Source organism: Myxine glutinosa, chromosome 8, assembly GCF_964187855.1.
Source record: "Myxine glutinosa chromosome 8, kmMyxGlut1.1, whole genome shotgun sequence".
NCBI lineage: Eukaryota > Metazoa > Chordata > Myxini > Myxiniformes > Myxinidae > Myxine > Myxine glutinosa.
In genome coordinates this window covers 28971951-28998649 of record NC_136268.1, presented here as the reverse complement: position 1 = coordinate 28998649, position 26699 = coordinate 28971951, and the positions used below count along the sequence as shown (strand labels likewise).

At 46.2% G+C, this 26699-nt stretch overlaps 1 protein-coding gene across 2 annotated transcripts in view; it reads left to right on the top strand.

The window, feature by feature from the left end:
* Positions 1–300: 300 nt before the first annotated feature.
* LOC137432334 (solute carrier organic anion transporter family member 1C1-like) overlaps positions 301–26699 on the top strand; it is a 105226-nt gene continuing 78827 nt past the window's right edge. Inside the window, exons 1-2 of one of the 2 annotated variants that reach the window (XM_068124169.2) lie at positions 301–964; positions 1090–1177. In XM_068124169.2, coding sequence (XP_067980270.2) covers positions 792–964; positions 1090–1177 — 261 coding nt within the window. In that variant the 5' untranslated portion in view covers positions 301–791. The remainder of the gene's footprint in view (positions 965–1089; positions 1178–26699) is intronic. The other variant, XR_013624263.1, reaches the window with a different exon arrangement.

Below are 26699 nucleotides of genomic sequence, written 5' to 3'. Positions count from 1 at the left end.
ACGGATTATGACGAAACTTGTTGGACCGGTTGGGTGTCTGACATGGACGATTCGATTCGATTTTGGTGAAGATCTGAATATGGATTCGGATATGAGAATTATTTAATCTCTTACGTGATTCTTCACCATTAGGAGATAGAGATAAAACCGATACATAGCAGGATATCTCAAAAAGTTATGGATGGATTTGGACGAAACTTGGTGGACAGGTTGGATGTCTGACAAGGACGAATCGATTTAATTTTGGTGAAGATCCGGATCCGGATCCGGCTTGTAGAATTTTTAAAGTGATTCTTCACAATTGAGTGATATGGCCAACCAGGTGGAGGTATGCTCTCTACTGAGTGCCATTCTAGTTTCGTATGCATCCATTGCTGGGAGGGCTGATGCAGTGCCCCCTTGTTTCCAATAAGTTGGTACTCATCTTGCCAACCGCGGAAGGTGCGAGACAGGGGCTCGAACTGAAGACCCGAAGATCTCGAGCCGGCCACCTTAACCGTTAAGCGCACACCTGGCTTGCACCCGACATCGCGACCACGGTGAACTGAGAACCATCGGACCAATATTCGATCTCCCGCGCAATCTGTATTTGACCATCGAGCGTCAAATCCACTGCAAGTCTACGGTCGAACCGTCGCACCTCCAGGGTCGCCCCGAGCGACCCTTAGCTGCGTCAGGACGTGCTGGGGGTCCGGGGTCAGCAGTGAGAGTAACCGTGAGGTCACGGTCCATGAGGGCGGCTCTCTAGCACGAGGAGGGGTCAACAAAGGGGGTCAATAAAGAGGACGTAGATGATTAATGATCGCTTGATCGGTCGAAGTCCTGTGCGATATCGGAGCCGCACGCACCACCCAAGGGCCCATTACGTGCGGCCATCGGGATCGAGGAGGCACGAGAATTATCGTGCTGGGACGCCGAGGCTGACGAGGAACGGTTTACGCTTCATTCACCTCGTTACCTTCAGGCATGTCACGTTTACATCATCCATGTTTATTTCTTAAATAACATGGGCTTATTAGAAGAAAGAAAGTGACGTGAAACCCCAACCCCTCCCCTCTTTTTAAACCCCCCTGACTTTAATGATTTTAGAACTTCCTGGAGCAAGATGGAAACTTCAAGCAACATGAAGAAAGAAACTTTTCACAAGAGCAAACGGCCGTGGTTTGCAAACGTTAAGGTAGGGGATCGTGTTCAAGAACTTGAGGGTAAAAAAATATAATTATTAATGACAAGTTCAATTACATCGATTATTAAATGTTTAACTTGCACGTTAAGATGCACGTTTAATTTGCACACGTGACCAGGCTTCATGATTGGGTGACCAGGCTTCATGATTGGGTGACCAGGCTTCATGATTGGGTGACCAGGCTCCATGATTGGGTGACCAGGCTTCATGATTGGGTGACCAGGCTCCATGATTGGGTGACCAGGCTTCATGATTGGGTGACCACGCTTCATGATTGGGTGACCAGGCTTCATGATTGGGTGACCAGGCTACATGATTGGGTGACCAGGCTTCATGATTGGGTGACCAGGCTTCATGATTGGGTGACCAGGCTTCATGATTGGGTGACCAGGCTCCATGATTGGGTGACCAGGCTCCATGATAGGGTGACCAGACTTCATGATTGGGTGACCAGGCTTCATGATTGGGTGACCAGGCTTCATGATTGGGTGACCAGGCTTCATGATTGGGTGACCAGGCTTCATGATTGGGTGACCAGGCTCCATGATTGGGTGACCAGGCTTCATGATTGGGTGACCAGGCTCCATGATTGGGTGACCAGGCTTCATGATTGGGTGACCACGCTTCATGATTGGGTGACCAGGCTTCATGATTGGGTGACCAGGCTACATGATTGGGTGACCAGGCTTCATGATTGGGTGACCAAGCTCCATGATAGGGTGACCAGGCTTCATGATTGGGTGACCAAGCTCCATGATTGGGTGACCAGGCTCCATGATAGGGTGACCAGTCTTCATGATTGGGTGACCAGTCTTCATGATTGGGTGACCAGGCTTCATTATTGGGTGACCAGGCTTCATGATTGGGTGACCAGGCTTCATGATTGGGTGACCAGGCTTCATGATTGGGTGACCAGGCTTCATGATTGGGTGACCAGGCTTCATGATTGGGTGACCAGGCTTCATGATTGGGTGACCAGGCTCCATGATAGGGTGACCAGGCTTCATGATTGGGTGACCACGCTTCATGATAGGGTGACCAGGCTCCATGATAGGGTGACCACGCTTCATGATAGGGTGACCAGGCTCCATGATTGGGTGACCAGGCTTCATGATAGGGTGACCAGGCTCCATGATAGGGTGACCAGGCTTCATGATTGGGTGACTACGCTTCATGATTGGGTGACCAGGCTTCATGATTGGGTGACCAGGCTACATGATTGGGTGACCAGGCTTCATGATTGGGTGACCAGGCTTCATGATTGGGTGACCAGGCTTCATGATAGGGTGACCAGGCTCCATGATTGGGTGACCAGGCTTCATGATTGGGTGACCAGGCTCCATGATAGGGTGACCAGTCTTCATGATTGGGTGACCAGTCTTCATGATTGGGTGACCAGGCTTCATGATTGGGTGACCAGGCTTCAAGATTGGGTGGTGCCTTGGGGTTCGGGGTCCGTTAAGGGGCCCGAGCTTCTGTAATTTATTTTTAAACAGTACAGTGAAACCCCTCATCGGCTCATCCTCCTTTCCTCATCAGCTCATCCTCCTTTCCTCATCGGCTCATCCTCATTTCCTCATCGGCTCATCCTCATTTCCTCATCAGCTCATCCTCATTTCCTCATTGGCTCATCCTCCTTTCCTCATCAGCTCATCCTCATTTCCTCATCAGCTCATCCTCATTTCCTCATCAGCTCATCCTCATTTCCTCATCAGCTCATCCTCATTTCCTCATCGGCTCATCCTCCTTTCCTCAGCTCATCCTCATTGGCTCATCCTCCTTTCCTCATCAGCTCATCCTCCTTTCCTCATCAGCTCATCCTCATTTCCTCATCAGCTCATCCTCATTTCCTCATCAGCTCATCCTCATTGCCTCATCGGCTCATCCTCCTTTCCTCATCAGCTCATCCTCATTTCCTCATCGGCTCATCCTCCTTTCCTCATCAGCTCATCCTCATTTCCTCATCGGCTCATCCTCATTTCCTCATCAGCTCATCCTCATTTCCTCATCAGCTCATCCTCATTTCCTCATCAGCTCATCCTCATTTCCTCATCAGCTCATCCTCATTTCCTCATCAGCTCATCCTCATTTCCTCATCAGCTCATCCTCATTTCCTCATCAGCTCATCCTCATTTCCTCATCGGCTCATCCTCCTTTCCTCATCCTCCTTTCCTCATCAGCTCATCCTCCTTTCCTCATCAGCTCATCCTCATTTCCTCATCAGCTCATCCTCATATCCTCATATCCTCATAGGCTCATCCTCATTTCCTCATCGGCTCATCCTCCTTTCCTCATCAGCTCATCCTCATTTCCTCATCGTTAAATTTAAACCCAGAAGCTGATTTTGCTTTCTTTCCGGAAACAAAGCAACATTTACCGCTGTTAATGGTGCAGTTTCAAACCCTACATTAAATGTTTATTAACCAGAAATGTCCGTTACAAAGAAATGGGTTTGTATCCCCCTTTGTCCAAAAAAATTATTAACCTTCTTCTCCCGTATTTTTTTGCCAATCTTAAAGAGAAATAGTGTTCAACAGTCGAGGGTGCAAATTGACTCAATCGGTCCAAACGTCCCGCTATCTCCTTTATTTTCGATCATGCGGCTAAATAAAAGTGACCATTTGTTTTTCTCGGTTAAATATTCAGGTAAATGACGGACAAATAATAATTTTGTCCTTGAGTGCATTTTATTATATACTGTTTCAGGCAGTTTGTCTGGAGCGTTCCATGACGCTTTGGACAATTGGACCGCACTGTATGTTCCGTACTCTGCAACACGTACGAGGTGCACGAACTTCAACTTGTATCATCGATTTGTCAATACTTTATTTATTTACTTTTCAACATCTGTACTGTGAGATAAAAAGGCCGTTGCTGTGCTTTTGCTTTATTTATGAGCTCGTTGCTACTCTCATTTAGGATCTTCATCTCTCATTTAGGATCTTCATCTCTCATTTAGGATCTTCATTAAAGAAAGTTCCTTAAAAAGTTATAAAAGAGAGAAAGTGTGGGGTGGGAGCCCCGAGGGGCCCATGCTGGCTCTCGATGCTCCTGGGTGAGTAAAGAGTAAATGCACGCAACTGCACAAATTCTTGCGCATTTGCTGTAAACAAGAAACAGTTTTGTTATCAGGTACTTTCGCTCGGATAAGTTCGGTGAAAGTTTTTTTTGTCCTTACTTCTCTCCCCCGTGCCCTCCCGACAGATACCAACCATACCGCCCTCCGATGGTTAGTGTTGTTGCCAATTGTGTGTGCGTGCGCACTTGCGACATCCTCGTGTGGATGAGCTGGCATGTTGCGTGCCACCTCGTCGAGCACGATGAAAGTTGCAGGAAAAGAAAGGAATTTTTTTTATGCGATTTGGTCGACAGATGGTCAAGGCGACCTAGATTTGGTTCCATCAGGCACAGCTCACACCTATTCTTGAATGCAACCTGAGCGAGTCCCATTATTGGTTTCTAGTCCTTACTCGGCCAGCTTCAACAAATGGCTTACATGTGCTGTAGTTGTAGCTCACAGAGAGTGTATCTTGAAGTCAATAATTGTTACGGCAGTCCGTACCACCTAGAGTTAACCATCTGGTTAGACATGTATGCATGTGTTACTTTTTTAAAGACTTCACGAGTTTTGCTGTTAAAGTTCCTGAAATAAGGATCCTTACATGGGGGCATCCTTACATGGGATGTAAGGGTCAGTAAGCACTTTTCAAGTATCATGGTTGGTCGTGTGCGTTATTCTGTCCGTTTGTCTGTCTCTATATCAATCGCCTCTAGGTCACAATTTTATACTGATCTTTACGAAACTTCACCAAATCGTAGAGTTGGTCATAAGGAAAGAGGCCTATCGATTTTGAGGTCAAAAGATCAACAACTTTGTCAAATTTCTAAAATCCTCAATTTTCATCCGATTGACTTGACATTTGAAGAGGATTTGCATATCAGGTCACTGAATTGAACCACCAATTATTTTTGAGGCCAACATAGGCTAAAGCTAAAAGGTCAACATAGGGCAAAGGTCAACAACTTAAGTTGGAATTTCTAAAATCCTCCATTCAGATGCCAGGTTTTTTTTTTATACAAAGTCAAGGCTCCCATGAAGAAGCTGAGTCTATTGGCCGATCACTTTCCCATCGCAGACAGGTCGTTGGACTATCTAACTTATTCCGCCTTCTTTCTGGTCTTGCACCCTCTGCTCTGTCGGTGCTTTGTCCTCCCCAGGTTTCTGCAAGGCTTACACGGTCCGCGATCAACCCCCTTATTGTAACACTACCTAAATCCAGGTTCACTCCTCACTTCCACTCATTTATTCCTTTTTTACCCCACCTGTGGAATCAACTTCCACATTCTCTTCAATCTCATTCTTCCCTCCAGGTCTTCAAGACAGCTCTTCCCCACCATCTCAGATCGTCCCCAATCCAAAACCATGATATTTTCGACCCCCATTCATCCCCACCCGAAGCCCTCTTCTTTCCAAATTTCCAGTTTTGTTTTTCCTCTCTGAGTTTCTTTCTATATCCATCATGTCTTAACCTCTCCTTCCTCCCCACCCCACGTCCCCCTCTATGTTGTCCTTCAGCTCAGCTCAATATTACCCCCCCCCCCCCTCTGTACTGTTTGTTCCCTTTGTCCTGTTAGTCTGGGCTCCAGATTCCATATGAGCACTATTATTTCTACTTTGACCCATCACGACAAGCTGTAGAAGCTTTCTGTACTTATTCTTAATTTCCTATATTCCTCGAATGAAATTTAGGTTGGGTACAGGATTTCGATCATTGAAAGACAAAAAGCGCATACAATGTATATGAGCTATTGATTTGTAAATTTGGGTGAATTTCAATTTGGCGTTTTGGACAGATTATAAAACTGATCATTGTTTTCGATGTTAGATCGATGTATTTTGCTTTATTGCACTCATGGTCATGCATACATATATTTATGTTGCATGAGTGATAATGATGTTAACGTTGCACTTGTGTGATTAAATGTGCGCAATGTCTGTACATGCACATTTTCCAATCTACATACAGTTGCTTGATGTAATTTTTCTGCTGTTGCCAAAGTTATACAGCATTAGCAAGGTGTACTATAATATTGTCCTGTGGATGGCTCTCAGTTAAGACAGAGCGTCCACGGATGGCTAATCGAGCTTAATGAAGCGACTATCAATGGCGGATTTGACGATATACATGCACGGGGGAGGATAGATAGAGGAAGAAGAAGCGGGAAATTTACCTGACGGTCCGCGCGCAGTCTTCAACCTGCGAAAAGTAACTCACAAACAAAAACGGAATTATGTACAAAAAGAAACAATTTCTTATTCGGAACCCGAGAACAATGGACACGCCGGTAAATAAATAATATTCCTAAATCGGGATGTCCCCACAGACTTCAACTACGGTGGACACAGGAAGGATTGTTACGTGGTCCCCTCGGTGAATACCTGGTCTCGGTGACCCCCGGACCGTGAGAGGAACTCCGCCAGCAAGCTGTATTATATATGCGCTTTCGCCACGCAATCCATATGAATTTCACCCAGGAGACAACTGATGTTCAAGGATATATTTCCAATGGTAATGATACCATACAATTTCAATGACCCAACCACGGAGATTTTCCCCGAGCAATCAACAATACACAATCATCACCAATTCCCAATTCACAATCAATTCCCTATGATTAAGATGGCCATCTTATACATGTGTGTCCCGGTGAGTACTCACGACACCCTTTTGGTCTCGGTCCCGCACAATGTCTCTGGGCCCCTCCTGACCAAGATGATGGTCGCCGTCGCCGCACTCGGGCGGTTGAACGAACCCCGGGTGGACGTGTTTCCACCGGGCAGGTATCGTACCAGGCACCGTGGCTGCAGCCCCTCGTGGCCACGCGAAGCGGATACGGTAGAGCAAGCCAAACCCCACGCCGCTTGCAAGGCGCGTTAGGCCCCAACGTGCGACCCGCACGCGTCTGTTTGGACGGTGCCGCGAACGATGCCAGACGCAGGGTCGATGCACGGCCCCACGTCAACTTGACGTCTCCACCGGGCAGGTACACGTCCAGGTAATTCCTCTCGCCAGACAGGCTTCGGAACGCCGCTTTTCCACGCAGCGCAAGGTCGATCCCACCTTTTGTCGGAGCGGGGCGAGGAAGACTCGTCCCTTTTCCTCGTGTCTTTTCCTCTTCCGTTTCCGGTCACTTCCGTTTCCGGCCACTTGTTCAGAAGAGCTCCTGACCCTCCAATCACAACAACCCTTAATATACTACACACGGATAAGCAAAGACCTGAATGGTAATCCACATACATTCACATAAATATGTAACACTCCCCCCCTTCAAGAAAGAAAGTTTGAACCCAGCGAAAACTTTCTTTGCCGGCCAATTTGGAGAAACAAACCAGATAACTCAACCCCCCCACATTATCAGTTGCCCCCGGGCACAGTTATCACTTAAAAATAAAGCAACCAAAATTTCACCACAACCCCTCCAGATTACTCACTCTGGACTAAGCACCAGCAACGACATTGTCCCTGCCAAATCAAACTCCATCTCATGACCCTCTGACTTTGACCGCCAGTTTCTTGTGAATGAAGGTTAAGGGGTTGATCAAAGATCCAAAGTTAAGCCACCCGATAGCACTTTTTCTGGGAGGCCAAGCCGAGTATTCACTACATGGATGCCTTTAGGAACGTGGAGTTCACGGTTAGTCCGTGCAGGAAAGTTCTCTACATGGGCGCCTTGAGGAACGTGGAGTTCACGGTTAGTCCGTGCATGAAAGTTCACTACATGGACGCCTTTAGGAACGGCGTTCACGGTTAATCCGTGTAGGAATCTTGGCTCGGCGGCTCCGCCGCATTCAGTGCTTCAACTTTTCAGAACTTCCCTAATAATTAGGGTGGGACCACTGGTCCCTGTAGTCCCATGAATAGCGGTCTCCTTCTCGGCCACTACTTTGCCAATCCTTCCTTCGGGAGCGGCCGTAACTCAGGGAGCCTCCATAATAATATTGATTGTGGCCACCACCAAAACTACCGCCCAGTTGTCCTCTCCTGTAGACCTCTCGACGCCTACGAAATGCCTTCCCTACTGTTATGGTCCGACCCTCCAAATCCTTGCCATTCCAATTCTTCTCTGCCTCTCTGGCGTCTTTTGTGCTGGCAAACGTGACAAAGCCGAACCCTCTTGACTGTTGCGTTTCCCAGTCTCTTACCAACCGCACTTCCACCAGCGGCCCATATCTGTTGAAGACAGAGGTCAGAACTTCTTCCTCTGTTTTGAAGTTCAGCCCCCCTACAAATAACTTGGCACTTTTGTCGCCATCCCGAGCTGGTGTGGTGTTATTTTCCCTGCTGGGCTCTTTACCAACCCTCAGGTTACCATAAACTTGACCCCCGGCCAAATCATTCCCGATAACCACAGATACACCCTCTACAGGAAGCGTGGCTTGTAAACCGACGGTGACCGGTCCTGACACCAAATCGGACTCCAAATGGATGACATTAAGGGGAGCACTAACACCGCCCCCGATCCCCTGTAAACGAACACTATCCCCCGTTGCCGTCTCCTCGGACCATGGCAAAATGCCTTCAAGCATTAAAGATTGATGGGCCCCTGTGTCCCTCAATATCCTAACCGGTCTCCGGTTAGTCGAGGCTCCATCCAGTGACACAAACCCCTCTGAAATAAATGGTTGGTAACCCTTTTGATGGCGATTTCTTACGCTAGCCATCGCATTCGGAGTTGTAATAGTCGGACTCCGCTCTGGGTTGTCCCTTTTCATGAGGTAACAACTGGACATCAAGTGTCCAGGTTTCTTGCAAAACGCGCAAGTAGGCCCGGAGGAAAAACTCGGGGTCTGCCTCAGGCCCCCCGAACTATAAGTTTGTCTTGGGCCCACATCCCTCTGATTTCGAACCGGTGGGGTATCATAGTTGTCCCCATAATCATCTCGAGGCCGCCGCCATGTATGGTCGTTCTCCGCACCTGCTGTTCCCCACCTCCCCTGCGGAGATCTAGGCGAGGAGTTAGGTTCGTGGACCCCTATTCGGTGGGTTAAGGCATAATCATCTGCCATGGTGGCTGCGTCCCACAACTTTGGTACCTTCTTTTCCTGCAGGTACACTTTGATGTCCTCGTGGACACACTGCTGGAATTCCTCCACCAGGATCAAGTCCCGCAATGTCTCGAAGTCTTTCCCGACTCCTTTTGACTCACACCACCGATCAAACATGTTTTCTTTCACTCTGGCAAACTCCACATGGGTCTCACTCTCCCTCTTCCTGGCATTCCTGAATTTTTGTCTGTAAGCTTCCGGAACCAACTCATACGCTTTAAGGATGTGCGTCTTCAGTACCTCATAATCTGCACATTGGTCCATTGGTAGCGCCGAATAAATTTCCTGAGCTTTCCCCACCAGCACACTTTGCACGAGTATGGTCCAAGCCTCCTCCGGCCAGTTTAATTGTCGAGCCACTTTCTCAAAGTGTGGAAAACATTTCGCGACTTCTTTTTCACTGAACGGTGGAACCAGCCTCACATGTCTGCCCACATCCCAGGTTTTCTGGTAAGGTGCCGACCCCGTCAGCAAGGGTGGTGCCTCTCCCCGTTCTCTCATTAACTCCAGCTCCTTGAATTTGATTTCTTGCTGAAGCTCCATGTCACGTTCCTTTAATTCCCTTTCCGCTTTTCTCTCCTCTGCTTCGAGGTCCCTTGCAGCTCTCCTCTCCTCCGCTTTTCTCCCTTCTAACCTTTCCTGGAGTTCTCGTTCCACTCTCCTTTCCTCTGCTTGCTTCTCTTCTCTCCTCTCTTCTGCTTTCCTTTCCTCTTCTGCTCTTTCCTTTTCTGCTTTCCTTTCTTCTTCTGCTCTTTCCTTTTCTGCTTTCCTTTCTTCTTCTGCTCTTTCTTTTTCTGCTTTCCTTTCTTCTTCTGCTCTTTCCTTTTCTGCTTTCCTTTCTTCTTCTGCTAACCTTTCCTGGAGTTCTCGTTCCACTCTCCTTTCTTGTGCTTGTTTCTCTTCTCTTCTCTCTTCTGCTTTCCTTTCTTCTTCTGCTCTTTCCTTTTCTGCTTTCCTTTCTTCTTCTTTTATCCGTTCCTGGCTCCGTAATTGCAACTCCAGTTTCCGGAGCTCAACATCTTCTGGTTCTTCGGGTAGCCACTCCCAGGCTAACTCGTCCCATGTTCCTAATCCCACCATAGATTGTATCACCGTGGCCTGCAACTCTGCCTTCCTCAAATTAGTTCGGACCTCCAAGTTAAAATGTTTGGCCAATTTCAAGAGGTCCGACTTTAGCAACGCTCGGAACTGTGCCTCACTCGGGGTTACCCCAAAGTTCTGTGCCACAAACGCCATGGTGCCTATCGTTAACACCTGTTAACCTTCACCCAAGACTTTACCCCAATTTCTCAAAAAAATTTACCAATTAATAATTAATTAATAAATTTTAATTAATAAAAAATTCTTATTTTATTATTTTATACAATTTTAAATCCCGGACGTAGACCCAATTGCAAAACCGCAAATCGTAATTTGGACGAGCCCCCAATTCTGTTACGTGGTCCCCTCGGTGAATACCTGGTCTCGGTGACCCCCGGACCGTGAGAGGAACTCCGCCAGCAAGCTGTATTATATATGCGCTTTCGCCACGCAATCCATATGAATTTCACCCAGGAGACAACTGATGTTCAAGGATATATTTCCAATGGTAATGATACCATACAATTTCAATGACCCAACCACGGAGATTTTCCCCGAGCAATCAACAATACACAATCATCACCAATTCCCAATTCACAATCAATTCCCTATGATTAAGATGGCCATCTTATACATGTGTGTCCCGGTGAGTACTCACGACACCCTTTTGGTCTCGGTCCCGCACAATGTCTCTGGGCCCCTCCTGACCAAGATGATGGTCGCCGTCGCCGCACTCGGGCGGTTGAACGAACCCCGGGTGGACGTGTTTCCACCGGGCAGGTATCGTACCAGGCACCGTGGCTGCAGCCCCTCGTGGCCACGCGAAGCGGATACGGTAGAGCAAGCCAAACCCCACGCCGCTTGCAAGGCGCGTTAGGCCCCAACGTGCGACCCGCACGCGTCTGTTTGGACGGTGCCGCGAACGATGCCAGACGCGGGGTCGATGCACGGCCCCACGTCAACTTGACGTCTCCACCGGGCAGGTACATGCCCCGGTAATTCCTCTCGCCAGACAGGCTTCGGAACGCCGCTTTTCCACGCAGCGCAATGTCGATCCCACCTTTTGTCGGAGCGGGGCGAGGAAGAATACTACTCGTCCCTTTTCCTCGTGTCTTTTCCTCTTCCGTTTCCGGCCACTTGTTCAGAAGAGCTCCTGACCCTCCAATCACAACAACCCTTAATATACTACACACGGATAAGCAAAGACCTGAATGGTAATCCACATACATTCACATAAATATGTAACAGGATGAATAAAATAAAACGTTGTGTTTGTGGATGCATCTTGTCTGCCGATGTGATGTCTGGAATCGTCAGCTTCCGAGCTCGTCGTCCGACCACAGCTCCAGCTGGCGCGAACCGCTTGGGTGTTGGCGCGAACACCAGCCTCGCTGCACGGTCCGTCCCACAGCACAGCACTCGCATGCAAGCACCAAGAGCCAAAACACCAGGGGAGGATTATTATCAGCGCCCCACCGTCTTTCCAACGTCCAACAAGTGAAAGTCCAAACGGGAACGAGAAGGCAACAAGGGAAGAGAGAGAGTGAGGAATTCCTCTCCAGGAAGAATCCAAAAACGAGAAGAAGGAAATGCTGGCTCACGAGTCGTTTTGTCGCTCGTCGTCTGATGTCAGCTCTCTCTCTCTCTCTCTCTCTCTCTCTCTCTCTCTCTCTGCCAATAAATGCATCGCTTCTTCGTGGCCTTTCGCGCCTTCCGCATGTCGCTTCTCCATCAATCAGCATGCTTTCGTGCCCTCCTCACTGATTGGCTGAGCGTCTCGCGCCTTTGCTGTTAGTGTCATCGGTCGGTGGCCAATCAGTGTCGCATGTCCTTCATCTTCCTTCCTCTCCAATCGGTGCTCTGGTTGTTACTTGCCCCTCCCCTGGCCAATCACAATTTCTCCTGGGCGTGGCTCCCGGCCTGCCTGTGCGATGTTTGCTAGTCATGCCGGAGTTGTACGTGGCCGCTCCCGGTCTGTTCGTCCAGTCAGGTTTTATTATGAGAGGGAAGTTAATTAGTGTGTATGCGCTAATGGGGCTAACTAATGTATGTGATGTGTTGCCATAAGGGACACTGGAATGATCACAGAGGGGTCGACACACCGGGGCCCAGCACACAAATACGTTTTTCCACATGTGCAGGAGAGAGAAAATGGTACAGAATATTTTATACATACTTTCTGTGATTTTCCTGCAAGAACTGCAATTAACTACAGGGAAATTTATCCAACCAGATAGTATTAATTAATTTGGATTAATGTAGACGTCCTACTTCTACAGCATAAACCCTAGAACTAAACCCTAGGCTAAATAAAAGTGACCATTAGTTTTTCTCGGTTAAATATTCAGGTAAATGACGGACAAATAATAATTTTGTCCTTGAATGCATTTTATTATATACTGTTTCAGGCAGTTTGTCTGGAGCGTTCCATGACGCTTTGGACAATTGGACCGCACTGTATGTTCCGTACTCTGCAACACGTACGAGGTGCACGAACTTCAACTTGTATCATCGATTTGTCAATACTTTATTTATTTACTTTTCAACATCTGTACTGTGAGCTAAAAAGGCCGTTGCTGTGATTTTGCTTTATTTATGAGCTCGTTGCTACTCTCATTTAGGATCTTCATCTCTCATTTAGGATCTTCATCTCTCATTTAGGATCTTCATTAAAGAAAGTTCCTTAAAAAGTTATAAAAGAGAGAAAGTGTGGGGTGGGAGCCCCGAGGGGCCCATGCTGGCTCTCGATGCTCCTGGGTGAGTAAAGAGTAAATGCACGCAACTGCACAAATTCTTGTGCATTTGCTGTAAACAAGAATCAGTTTTGTTATCAGGTACTTTCGCTCGGATAAGTTCGGTGAAAGTTTTTTTTTGTCCTTACTTCTCTCCCCCGTGCCCTCCCGACAGATACCAACCATACCGCCCTCCGATGGTTAGTGTTGTTGCCAATTGTGTGTGCGTGCGCACTTGCGACATCCTCGTGTGGATGAGCTGGCATGTTGCGTGCCACCTCGTCGAGCACGATGAAAGTTGCAGGAAAAGAAAGGAATTTTTAAAATGCGATTTGGTCGACAGGTGGTCAAGGCGACCTAGATTTGGTTCCATCAGGCACAGCTCACACCTATTCTTGAATGCAACCTGAGCGAGTCCCATTATTGGTTTCTAGTCCTTACTCGGCCAGCTTCAACAAATGGCTTACATGTGCTGTAGTTGTAGCTCACAGAGAGTGTATCTTGAAGTCAATAATTGTTACGGCAGTCCGTAGCACCTAGAGTTAACCATCTTGTTAGACATGTATGCATGTGTTACTTTTTTAAAGACTTCACGAGTTTTGCTGTTAAAGTTCCTGAAATAAGGATCCTTACATGGGGGCATCCTTACATGGGATGTAAGGGTCAGTAAGCACTTTTCAAGTATCATGGTTGGTCGTGTGCGTTATTCTGTCCGTTTGTCTGTCTCTATATCAATCGCCTCTAGGTCACAATTTTATACTGATCTTTACGAAACTCCACCAAATCGTAGAGTTGGTCATAAGGAAAGAAGCCTATTGATTTTGAGGTCAAAAGGTCAACAACTTTGTCAAATTTCTAAAATCCTCAATTTTCATCCGATTGACTTGACATTTGAAGAGGATTTGCATATCAGGTCACTGAATTGAACCACCAATTATTTTTGAGGCCAACATAGGCTAAAGCTAAAAGGTCAACATAGGGCAAAGGTCAACAACTTAAGTTGGAATTTCTAAAATCCTCCATTCAGATGCCAGGTTTTTTTTTTATACAAAGTCAAGGCTCCCATGAAGAAGCTGAGTCTATTGGCCGATCACTTTCCCATCGCAGACAGGTCGTTGGACTATCTAGCTTATTCCGCCTTCTTTCTGGTCTTGCACCCTCTGCTCTCTCGGTGCACCCTCTGCTCTCTCGGTGCTTTGTCCTCCCCAGGTTTCTGCAAGGCTTACACAGTCCCCGATCAACCCCCTTATTGTAACACTACCTAAATCCAGGTTCACTCCTCACTTCCACTCATTTATTCCTTTTTTACCCCACCTGTGGAATCAACTTCCACATTCTCTTCAATCTCATTCTTCCCTCCAGGTCTTCAAGACAGCTCTTCCCCACCATCTCAGATCGTCCCCAATCCAAAACCATGATATTTTCGACCCCCATTCATCCCCACCCGAAGCCCTCTTCTTTCCAAATTTCCAGTTTTGTTTTTCCTCTCTGAGTTTCTTTCTGTATCCATCATGTCTTAACCTCTCCTTCCTCCCCACCCCACGTCCCCCTCTATGTTGTCCTTCAGCTCAGCTCAATATTACCCCCCCCCCCCTCTGTACTGTTTGTTCCCTTTGTCCTGTTAGTCTGGGCTCCAGATTCCATATGAGCACTATTATTTCTACTTTGACCCATCACGACAAGCTGTAGAAGCTTTCTGTACTTATTCTTAATTTCCTATATTCCTCGAATGAAATTTAGGTTGGGTACAGGATTTCGATCATTGAAAGACAAAAAGCGCATACAATGTATATGAGCTATTGATTTGTAAATTTGGGTGAGTTTCAATTTGGCGTTTTGGACAGATTATAAAACTGATCATTGTTTTCGATGTTAGATCGATGTATTTTGCTTTATTGCACTCATGGTCATGCATACATATATTTATGTTGCATGAGTGATAATGATGTTAACGTTGCACTTGTGTGATTAAATGTGCGCAATGTCTGTACATGCACATTTTCCAATCTACATACAGTTGCTTGATGTAATTTTTCTGCTGTTGCCAAAGTTATACAGCATTAGCAAGGTGTACTATAATATTGTCCTGTGGATGGCTCTCAGTTAAGACAGAGCGTCCACGGATGGCTAATCGAGCTTAATGAAGCGACTATCAATGGCGGATTTGACGATATACATGCACGGGGGAGGATAGATAGAGGAAGAAGAAGCGGGAAATTTACCTGACGGTCCGCGCGCAGTCTTCAACCTGCGAAAAGTAACTCACAAACAAAAACGGAATTATGTACAAAAATAAACAATTTCTTATTCGGAACCCGAGAACAATGGACGCGCCGGTAAATAAATAATATTCCTAAATCGGGATGTCCCCACAGACTTCAACTACGGTGGACACAGGAAGGATGAATAAAATAAAACGTTGTGTTTGTGGATGCATCTTATCTGCCGATGTGATGTCTGGAATCGTCAGCTTCCGAGCTCGTCGTCCGACCACAGCTCCAGTTGGCGCGAACCGCTTGGGCGTTGGCGCGAACACCAGCCTCGCTGCACGGTCCATCCCACAGCACAGCACTCGCACGCAAGCACCAAGAGCCAGAACACCAGGGGAGGATTATCATCAGCGCCCCACCGTCTTTCCAACGTCCAACAAGTGAAAGTCCAAACGGGAACGAGAAGGCAACAAGGGAAGAGAGAGAGTGAGGTCCGGCCAGGTAGAATCCAAAAACGAGAAGAAGGAAATGCTGGCTCACGAGTCGTTTTGTCGCTCGTCGTCTGACGTCAGCTCTCTCTCTCTCTCTCTCTCTCTGCCAATAAATGCGTCGCTTCTTCGTGGCCTTTCGCGCCTTCCGCATGTCGCTTCTCCATCAATCAGCACGCTTTCGTGCCCTCCTCACTGATTGGCTGAGCGTCTCGTGCCTTTGCTGTTAGTGTCATCGGTCGGTGGCCAATCAGTGTCGCATGTCCTTTATCTTCCTTCCTCTCCAATCGGTGCTCTGGTTGTTACTTGCCCCTCCCCTGGCCAATCACAATTTCTCCTGGGCGTGGCTCCCGGCCTGCCTGTGCGATGTTTGTTCATCATGCCGGAGTTGTACGTGGCCGCTCCCGGTCTGTTCGTCCAGTCAGGTTTTATTATGAGAGGGAAGTTAATTAGTGTGTATGCGCTAATGGGGCTAACTAATGTATGTGATGTGTTGCCATAAGGGACACTGGAATGATCACAGAGGGGTCGACACACCGGGGCCCAGCACACAAATACGTTTTTCCACATGTGCAGGAGAGAGAAAATGGTACAGAATATTTTATACATACTTTCTGTGATTTTCCTGCAAGAACTGCAATTAACTACATGGAAATTTATCCAACCAGATAGTATTAATTAATTTGGATTAATGTAGACGTCCTACTTCTACAGCATAAACCCTAGAACTACCTAACATGCCCCGCCCCCTCGTGGCGGGGACACAGATACGCAGCTTACTCTGACAAACCGGGCTAGACAGGTCCCTGACTTACTTACATCGAGATGGTTCTTCTTCTTCGTGACATCGGAGCACCTACCTATGCAGATCTACATAAATCTATATATCCCCTTACCCCACCGACATAACAATATATTAGGATCTGTAATTCTGTCCTTATCTTTTTTTCGATACTTGCATGTTGTGAAAGTCTTTTTTACCTCCCCCACTGAAGGTGGACGAAAGTTATGTGTTCACCCCCTGTTTCTTTCATTCCAAACACATGACACACACTCCTCAAATGTACAGTCTGTGAGCAGGATATCTCAAAAAGTGATGGACGGATTCGGATGAAACTTGTTGGATGAGTTGCTTAGGTAACAAGAACAAGCCGACTCGATTTTCGTTCAGATCCGGAAACAGATCCGACCTATCAGTGGGATACAAAACCAAAACTGTTCACCTGGCAGAGGTATGCGCTCTACCGAGTGCCGTTCTAGTTTGTTCTGTATTTCAGGTAAAGCATTACTGTAACCATGGCCTGAAAACCCTCCATGTTTACTCAAGCCAAGTAAAAGGCCGAAGTTATCTACAGACTATGGGCATTGTGTCATCTGCCATGGGAAAAGGATAAAGAACCCCTCCAATCCGTTTCAGGTGTTGACAGTTTGATTTATGTAGTTGAACACTGAAACCTTTGTGCTGGACGCTCGAGAGAGGATTTACATTCTGAAAATGATTTATTACAAATGGAATCTCAATGGAATGCAACTTGTCGACAAAGTTTCACAAGTTAAAAGGAATATTTCATTTGTGGAAAGCAAACTTAGAGGCTGAATCCGATGCATGTGGATCTGGTGGAAAGTGAAGGTGCACCTGTTGATCCATACTGCCAGGGTTTGACTTGAAAACAAAATGCATCATCTGTGTTGGACTGGGAGACCTAAAATGGAAATTTAGGTGGGTGCAGACAAATGAAAGGCAAATATCTTGATACAAAGAAATGAACAGGATATGAATGCGCGTGATTTGCTTAAGGAAATGAACAGAATGAGGAAAGACATGCAGGAAAATTCCATGGTGTTTCAAAAAAAGTGGACGACTTCAACATTTTATTGTAGAAAAATTACAAAACCTAGCAAGTTCAGTGATACCTTAATGGAAATCATCCACCATGCCATTTTCAAATCACTCATACTGCGTGTAATTGCCATTTTCAATGTGTGCTCCACCTCTGTTCAAACAGGCTTTGATCATGACCCCGAAATTCTCCACAACTAGTCTGCGAGTGGCTGGAGTGGTGACCTGACAGTAGTCCTCCAGCTCCAACTTCAGGACAGCCAGGGTTCGAGGTTTCTTGGTGTAAACTTGACCTTTAGCAGCACCCCAAAATAAAAAATACAATGGATTCAAATCCGGGCTGTGGGCGCCCACTCTTGTGTTGTGCCCAGACTGTTGACACGATTTCCAAGCAGCTGGTGGAGCAAGTCGATGGTTTCTTCTGTAGTGTGCGGTGGGGCACCATCCTGCATGAACCATGCAAGTCTGAGTTGGTTTGGAGACGGTAGTTGAGTGAGATCAGCGTGGAATCCATGCAAAACCTTGCGGTACCGCTCGCTATTGACCTTCACACCATTGGCGTCCTTGAACCAATACGGTCCCAGCATAACCCCATCTGGCATTCAATACACAGAAGCAAGTGGACTTGGGGCCCTTGAGAGACATCTCAGACACTTCCTCAGGAATTTCAGCACTCCAGAAGATGTTGTGATTCGTGATAGCCCCATTCAAGTGGAATTGTACTACAATTGATCCGATTTTCCAATTTGGGAGTTGATCCAATTTGGGTACCTTTCCATTCGGGAACCTCAGCGTTCTCCACAATATAGTCAGGTTCACTATGTTAACAAATAGAATTTCGTTCAAAATTTTGGTAGATTAGCAAAACTATACATTTTTGGAATATTCAGAGCATGAGGAATCCAAAAATTAATGTTTGCATTTGCGTAGACACCTTTGCGAAAATGACACTCAGGACAGTGATGAAGATAGTCAGGTTCACTATGTTAACAAATATAATTTCGTTCAAAATTTTGGTAGATTAGCAAAACTATACATTTTTCGAATATTCAGAGCATGGAGAATCCGAAAATCAATGTTGACATTTGCGCAGACACCTGCATGGCCGCCATTTTTGATTTTGAAAATGGCCGCCATAAAATACATATTTTGCGCGATCTCGGCTTCTAGTCAACCTAGAGACTTCATTAAATATGCTAATCCTATGTTTTCTGGGTCAAGGAATCCAATAAAGGCCTCAAAATAGTGTTCAGGATTATAGAAAAGCAACAAACAAAGGTAATTGAAAACCATTGTCTTTATATTTGTGATATAACTGTATTACATAATACATGATATTGCAAGTCCTTTGAAGTTATAGGTTGTTATAGGAAGTTATAGGTAGTATCAGATTGAACTATAAGTCCTATACACAAGATCTACGAGGTCTATACCGTTCAGGAATATGCTTTTACAGATCTTCATCACTGTCCTGAGTGTCATTTTCGCAAAGGTGTCTACGCAAATGCAAACATTAATTTTTGGATTCCTCATGCTCTGAATATTCCAAAAATGTATAGTTTTGCTAATCTACCAAAATTTTGAACGAAAAAACATAGTGAACCTGACTAATATATCTGTGCAGTGTCTGTCCTGTGTTGTGTTGTGTTGTCGTGTGTTGTCACTGACCTACTCCCTCAAACTTTTGTGAAATCCTACCAAACTTCTGGTATGCACCTACCTCTCCCGTGTGTATGTCCTAAGGGTATTTTGTTATTGAAAATTTTTGAAAAATGTTTTTTTGTTTTTTGCAAAAAAAATTTCACTTAAATCTTCAACTTCAATTGTTTATAACAAGGTAATATCACGTATATTACAAATAAATTTGTGCAAAATAATTGTATTATGATTGGTGTAAACCATGACAAAACAGCAACTCAGGTACAGTTATCTATCAAAATATCTGCATATCTGGGCAGTGTCTGTATTGTCACTGAACTACTTACTCCCTCAAACTTTTGTTTCCGTCGTTGTGAAGTGTTTTTAATAACGTGGTGGTGAGGTGTTTTAAATCACGTGGTGTTGAGGTGTTTTGAATCATGAGGTGGTGAGGTGTTTTGAATTACTTGGTGGTGAGGTGTTTTGAATTACGTGTTGGTGAGGTGTTTTGAATCACGTGGTGGTGAGGTGGTTTGATTTATGTGGTGGTGAGGTGTTTTGAATTACGTGGTGGTGAGGTGTTTTGAATCATGAGGTGGTGAGGTGTTTTGAATCATGAGGTGGTGAGGTGTTTTGAATTTCGTGGTGGTGAGGTGTTTTTAATCACGTGGTGGCGAGGTGTTTTGGATTACGTGGTGGTGAGGTGTTTTGAATTACTTGGTGGTGAGGTGTTTTGAATTACATGGTGGTGAGGTGTTTTGAATTTTGTGGTGGTGAGGTGTTTTGAATTACATGGTGGTGAGGTGTTTTGAATTTTGTGGTGGTGAGGTGTTTTGAATTACATGGTGGTGAGGTGTTTTGAATTATGATGTGGTGAAGTGTTTTAAATTATGTGGTGGTGAGGTGTCTTGAATTATGTGGTGGAGAGGTGTTTTGAATTATGTGGTGGTGAGGTGTTTTGAATTTCGTGGTGTTGAGGTGTTTTTAATCATGTGGTGGTGAGGTGTTTTGAATTACGTGGTGGTGAGGTGTTTTTTGATTACATGGTGGTGAGGTGTTTTGAATTACTTGGTGGTGAGGTGTTTTGAATTACATGGTGTTGAGGTGTTTTGAATTTTGTGGTGGTGAGGTGTTTTGAATTACATGGTGGTGAGGTGTTTTGGATTACGTGGTGGTGAGGTGTTTTGAATTACTTGGTGGTGAGGTGTTTTGAATTTCATGGTGGTGAGGTGTTTTGAATTTCGTGGTGGTGAGGTGTTTTGAATTACATGGTGGTGAGGTGTTTTGAATTTTATGGTGGTGAGGTGTTTTGAATTATGTGGTGGTGAAGTGTTTTAAATTACGTGGTGGTGAGGTGTCTTGAATTATGTGGTGGTGAGGTGTTTTTAATTACATGGTGGTGAGGTGTTTTGAATTACGTGGTGGTGAGGTGTTTTGAATTACGTGGTGGTGAGATGTTTTGAATTACGTCGTGGTGAGGTGTTTGAATTACGTCGTGGTGAGGTGTTTTTAATTACGTGTTGGTGAAGTGTAATCCTCCCATACTTCGTCTGCTCCTACCCCTCCTGTATGTAGGTGCTGAGGTTTATTTATTTATTTATTTATTTATTTTTCAACCTAAATTGCTTATAAAATGTAATATCACAAAAACTACAAATAAATTTGTGCAAAACAATTGTTTGTATTATGATTGGTGTAAATCAGGACAAAACAGAAACTGATGTACATTCATTATCCTCAGCGAAAACAAGCCTGTTCCTCTGTAACGACGCGTGGCGAGGGCAAGCGTAGCGAGCCGAGCCAAGAAAGTATATATATATATATATATATTTTATTCAACAAACAATTGTTGCACAATTGCATGCACAGCACGTTTCAAATCCCCCCACAACATCTCAATGGGATTTAGATCCGGGCTTTGACTTGGCCATTCCAGAACCCTCCATTTCTTTCTTTTCAGCCATTCCTTGGTGGATTTACTGGTATGTTTAGGGTCATTGTCATGTTGCAAGGTCCACCTTCGGTTGAGTTTCAACTTTCCGACAGATGGCCTCACATTATCCTCAAGCACCCTCTGGTACAATGAAGAATTCATAGAGGATTCTATGATGGTGAGCTGCCCAGGCCCTGATGCAGCAAAGCTGCCCCAAACCATAATATTTCCACCACCATTCTTTGCAGTTGGTATCAGGTTCTTGTGGTCAAATGCTGTCTTTGGTTTTCGCCAAACATGTCTTCTGGTACTGTGGCTACATAGCTCTACCTTTGACTCATCTGTCCAGAGCACATTGTTCCAGAAGTGCTGGTCTTTGCCTAGGTGTTCATTGGCAAACTTTAGTCTTGCCCTGATGTTCTTTCTGGACAGCAAAGGTTTCCTCGTGGCACACCTCCCATGTAGATCAAATTTGTGCAGCCTCTTTCTAATGGTAGACTCATGCACTTTGACATCAACAGTGGCAAGAGCTACCTGTAGGTGCCGTGATGCCATTCTGGGGTCCTTAGAGACTTCTTTCAGCATCTTGCGGTCTGCTCTCGGCTGAACTTGCTGGGGCGGCCTGGCCTGAACAAGTTCGCAGTTCTTTGGAATCTTCTCCACTTGTAGATGATCTTCCAGACAGTCGAATGATTGATTTCAAATTGTTTGGAGATCTTTTTAAGTCCCTTCCCAGACGCGTAGGCATCTATAACCTTCTTTCTGAAGGCCTCAGAGAGCTCTTTTGATCTAGGCATGGTGACGCCGCACACTTCAACAACAAAGAGCAAACCAAACTAAATGTCTGAGGTTTAAATAAGACAGGTTCCTCCAAGATCCTCTCGAACAATGTTCTAATCATTTGCACCTGAGCTGGTGCACCTGATTCTAATTTTACGTATTTGAAGTAGTGATAAATGTAGGGGTGTACTTACTTTTTCCACATGCAAAATTTGCATTTATGTTTATTTAAATTATACAATGGACTACAAAATGTAAATGTTTCATGATATTTGTTATATTATATCACCTTTATCTATCAATATTGTTGAAATGAAGATCAAACAGCTGTATGTTGAAATATGTTGAAAAAGTCAAAACTTTACATGGGGTGTACTACTGTGCTTACATTTTCACGTGACGTGTGTGTGTGCGTGAGTGTATATATATATATATATATATATATATATATATATATATATATATATATATATATATATATATATATATATATATATATATATATATGTATATATATATATAGATATATATATATTGTTGCGGATATGAGGATTGTGTTTTTTTTTTATTGTGTTGTATTGTATAGTAAATTGTTGTGAAATATTGCTTTATTCTGGACCCTCCTTACTCCAGTTATGTATAAAGGTCAAAGGGCGTCCCATAATTAGGTCATAAACAATCACGTCTGCCAATCATAGATTTCCCCCTGGTTGATAGTTATATCTTTATTATGTGTATTAGGTTAAGGCCTTGTCTTCCATTAAGATGACACTCCATTGCACCAAGTGAAATAGAGTAGATTCCTTTCATTCCCCATTCCCACTCCCAAAACTTTCATTGCCAAGCCTCGATTGCTAATTACATCCCCTCCAAAACCACCATTGAACATGTGCTTGGGTCGGGGAAGAAGGGCGTGCCCGCCCATCATCATCAAGGGCGGAGCCAGAGGGTCGCGCGACCAACCAGGGCCGAGGTGAGCACACCGATGGGCGTGTCCTGAAGGCCGGCGGCTTGATCGCCGGAGGCGCTATAAAAGCGCGCGCGCAAGGTACCGCCGAAGGATATCCAGGGAAGCACAAAGCCTGCTATTCGTCGCCTTGCTCGCCAAAGTTGGACCAAAAAAAGGAGTTAACAGCAAGAAGCCTGGAGGAGTTGGACAGGGAGACGTGCGTGTTGTTGAGTTGAGTGGTTGGACCAGACAAGTCAGACGAGTCCTGGAGAAAGCACGCGACGTCCACGCAGCAACACAGCAGCTTCAACAACAGCAGCTTCAGTAACCACAGCTTGGGGCCTGGACGGCAGTTTTGAGCGGGGCCGCGAAGGAACGGCGGCTGCCAAATGCGCCGATCGTGCTGCAGCATCCTTGGACCTTCCTCTCCCTCCAGCCATCCACCTCCTGCCTTTCCATCCTTTTGTGTACGTGAGTTTGTTCTGTGTGTCTTGTCCCTGGGTATTTAATTAAGCTTGTATAAGTTAATAATTGCACTGTGTCTCTAATATCTTCTGTAAATTATTTTCTTATCTTTCCTTCTTCCTTGGTTACTTTGAGCATGTAAATAATAGGAATAAATTTAGTAGTATTTCCAACCTTTTCGTCTTCTTCTTCTTGTTCACATCCGTGTCACTTTTGTCTCTTCCATATTGAATATCTGTGGCGCGAATTTGGCCAACGTTCGGGAATCGGGTTAGTCGGGGTAACTGTTAGGGCCGCGGGGCCATCCGCTCGGCAAACACAACATCTTATCCGCGGTCCGTAACAATTGGTGTCGGGAGCGGGGTCGGACCCGAAGCGCGCTTAACGCGCTCAAAATTACGAGCTGCCGAAATTTGTTTTGTTTTTAAAAAACCCGAATTTTGAAATGGCTAGTCAAGGCGATCGGATGCCGGTGGGGGAACTAGAGGAGGGGTTAGGAGTAACCCAGGATCAGAGGGAAGAAATGGAGGAGAACAATGAGGAGGTGGTTGAGGAGGTTTCAGTCATGCAAAATGGCGCCTCGCACATGGCTACGGCGACCGTGCCCGCGACCGTAGCAGCGCCGCCGGTGGATTCGAACCTTTTTTTGCTGCAAATGGGGGCCCTTATGGACAAAATGGGTAAGCAATTAAGGGACGGAGCGAGGGCTGACAGTGAGCAATTAAGAGAGGGGTTGAACAAGAAATTTGAGGGGTTATACAAGAAATTTGAGGGGTTAGACAAGAAATTTGAGGGGTTAGACAAGAAATTTGAGGGGTTAGACAATAATTTTAAGGGGTTAGACAAGAAATTTGAGGGGTTAGACAAGAAATTTGAGGGGTTAGACAATGGGATAGAAGGGGTAAAACATGGGTTAACGGGGGTGGAAAATAGAATGGCTGCCCAGGAGAATCAGATAGAGGGGGTGAAAAATGGGTTAAGGGGGCTAGAAGATAGGATGGAAGGCAAATTGCGGGAAGTAGGGGAGCAATCCGCCCGGGAAATCAAACGGATGGGGAACCAGATAGAGGAGGTGAAAATCGGGTTAGAAGGTAAATTGGATGCTCAGAGGGATGAATTGGGATAGATGAGGGTGGCATCTACTAAGGAGATGGAGGAGATGAAGGAGGAGATACGACGAGGTGTAAGCGAGGAGGTCTCGGGGGTACGCGAGGAGGTAAAGCGAGGTGAAAAGCGTATGGAGAAAGAGGTGAGAAATGGGACGGCAAAGTTACAAGGGGGCATAGAGGACCTGACGGAGGAGGGGGAACAGCTGACGGTGGGACAGACGGAGTTAACGGAGTGGGTACAAAAGAACACTGCGGTACTAGGAGGGTTAAAAGCGACACAAAGAGACATCAAGGACGACTTGATAGCGACGAAGAGGCAATGTCAGATGGTACGTGAGGGACTGACAACGAGGTTGGACAAGGTGACAGAAGTAATGGAGACGAAGGACCGGGAGGTGAGGACGCACACAGAAACGGTCAAGGTAGCCTTAGAGGACGAAATTGAGGAGACGCACCGGGAAATAAAAGAGGTGAAGCAAAAGTTAGAGAAGGTGGAAGAGGGGGTGAGTGAAATTAAGAAGAGACGGGCAGAAACTAAGAGAGAAATACAGGAGGAGGTGATGGAATATGTACAAGGTCGGTGCTCAAATCGTAACTATGTGCTCACTAACCAAATAAAGAGTTTGCAGGTGGTGAAGGAGGTGAAGAGACGAGGTTCCGAGGTGAGTGGCGATATACGTGAAAATGTATATGATGTGAGGGGAGCTTCAGTCGGCTTGGGGGTTGATTTGGATCCGGGTGTTCGTGAGAGGCCATTGGTGAAGTGTGCGACAGGTACGGTGTGCGAAGGAGGAGGTGTGCGAGAATGTCCGACTCTGGGGTGTGTGAGGAAAAAGTGCGCGCCGAGGAGTGAGTGTGCCATCGAGAGTGAGTTGGTTGTTGCGCGTGTGCGAGGGAGCACATGGAAGCGCGTAGTGGGGAGTGTTACAGAGGATGTAACGAGAGAGTGTACACCTGTGGTGAGTGTTATGGAGGGAGTAACGAGAGAGTGTGCACAAGAGGATGCGCAAGAAAGGTGTGTAACGGACAGGTGCATGAGGAAAGAGTGCGCTGTCAAAAGTAAGGAAGAATGCACACCTGTGGTGAGTGTTACGGAGGGTGTAACGGGAGAGTGTGCGCGAGAAAAGTGTGTAACGGACGGGTGCATAAGTAAAGAGTGCGCTGGCGGGAGTAAGGGTGAGTGCGCGACCGAGTGTGGAGGTGAGAGTAGTAAGAGTGACACGGAGCGTGAGTTGGTTGTGGCAGGTGAGAGAGGATGTACACCTGGAATGGAAGGATGCACACCTGGAATGGTAGAGCGTGTGTGGGAATGCACACTTGAGTTAGTAGTGAGGCACGTGGTTGGGTGTGCAAGTGAGAGCACACCTGTGGTTGTCACCGAGGAGGTGACTGAGGAGCGGGCGCAAAGAGGTGTGTTGGTGAGGTGTGCGAACGACGAGTGTGTGCAAAGGTGTGCGGTGGTCAGGTGTGTGACCAAGTCTGTGAGCGAAAGAACGAGTGCAATGACGAAGTATGCGGGGTGTACGGGCGGCATTGGAGCACCGAGCTCGGTGAGGGTGAAAGGGGTAGCGTATGTGTGTGAGCATGCAGGTGAAGCATCGACGGTAACCGGGTTAGCGGTTAGAACGACGTTTAGCCGAATCGGGCCCTCGGTGCGCACCGGGCAGCTTCGCGTGCCGCGAGGACCAGCGGGGATCCGAACCACGGCGGTTTCGAAAGAACCGCCGTACGCGATCCACGCTGGGCCTCGCTTTGAACGGCCGCGTCCGTGCTCCACTAGGCGGAGCGGGCAGCCCGATAGGAAGGGTCGTCATGGCGACCCCCTTTTGTTGAGGCATTCCGGCAGGTCGAGATCGGGCCATTGGACGGCTCTGTGCCGAGATGGTGCGTGGGATCTCGGCCCGAGTAAACCTCCTTCCCTTCACCGAGTGTCGGACGCATCCAACCGCCGGCACCAAAGAACCCGCATTCATTGCTCGGCTGTACGAAGCCGAGCTTTGGAAGTGAATTGGCGCACCGAGAGGCACTAGGAGTAGACTGTGATGATGAGGATAGTGTTTTGGACCCGAAATTAGAAAAACAAAATTTAAGCATTGGCAGATTGATGATTGGTAGAATGATTGGCAGATGATTGGCAAATTTTTGATTGGTTGGAATTTGGTGAGCAAAATTGATAGTAGAA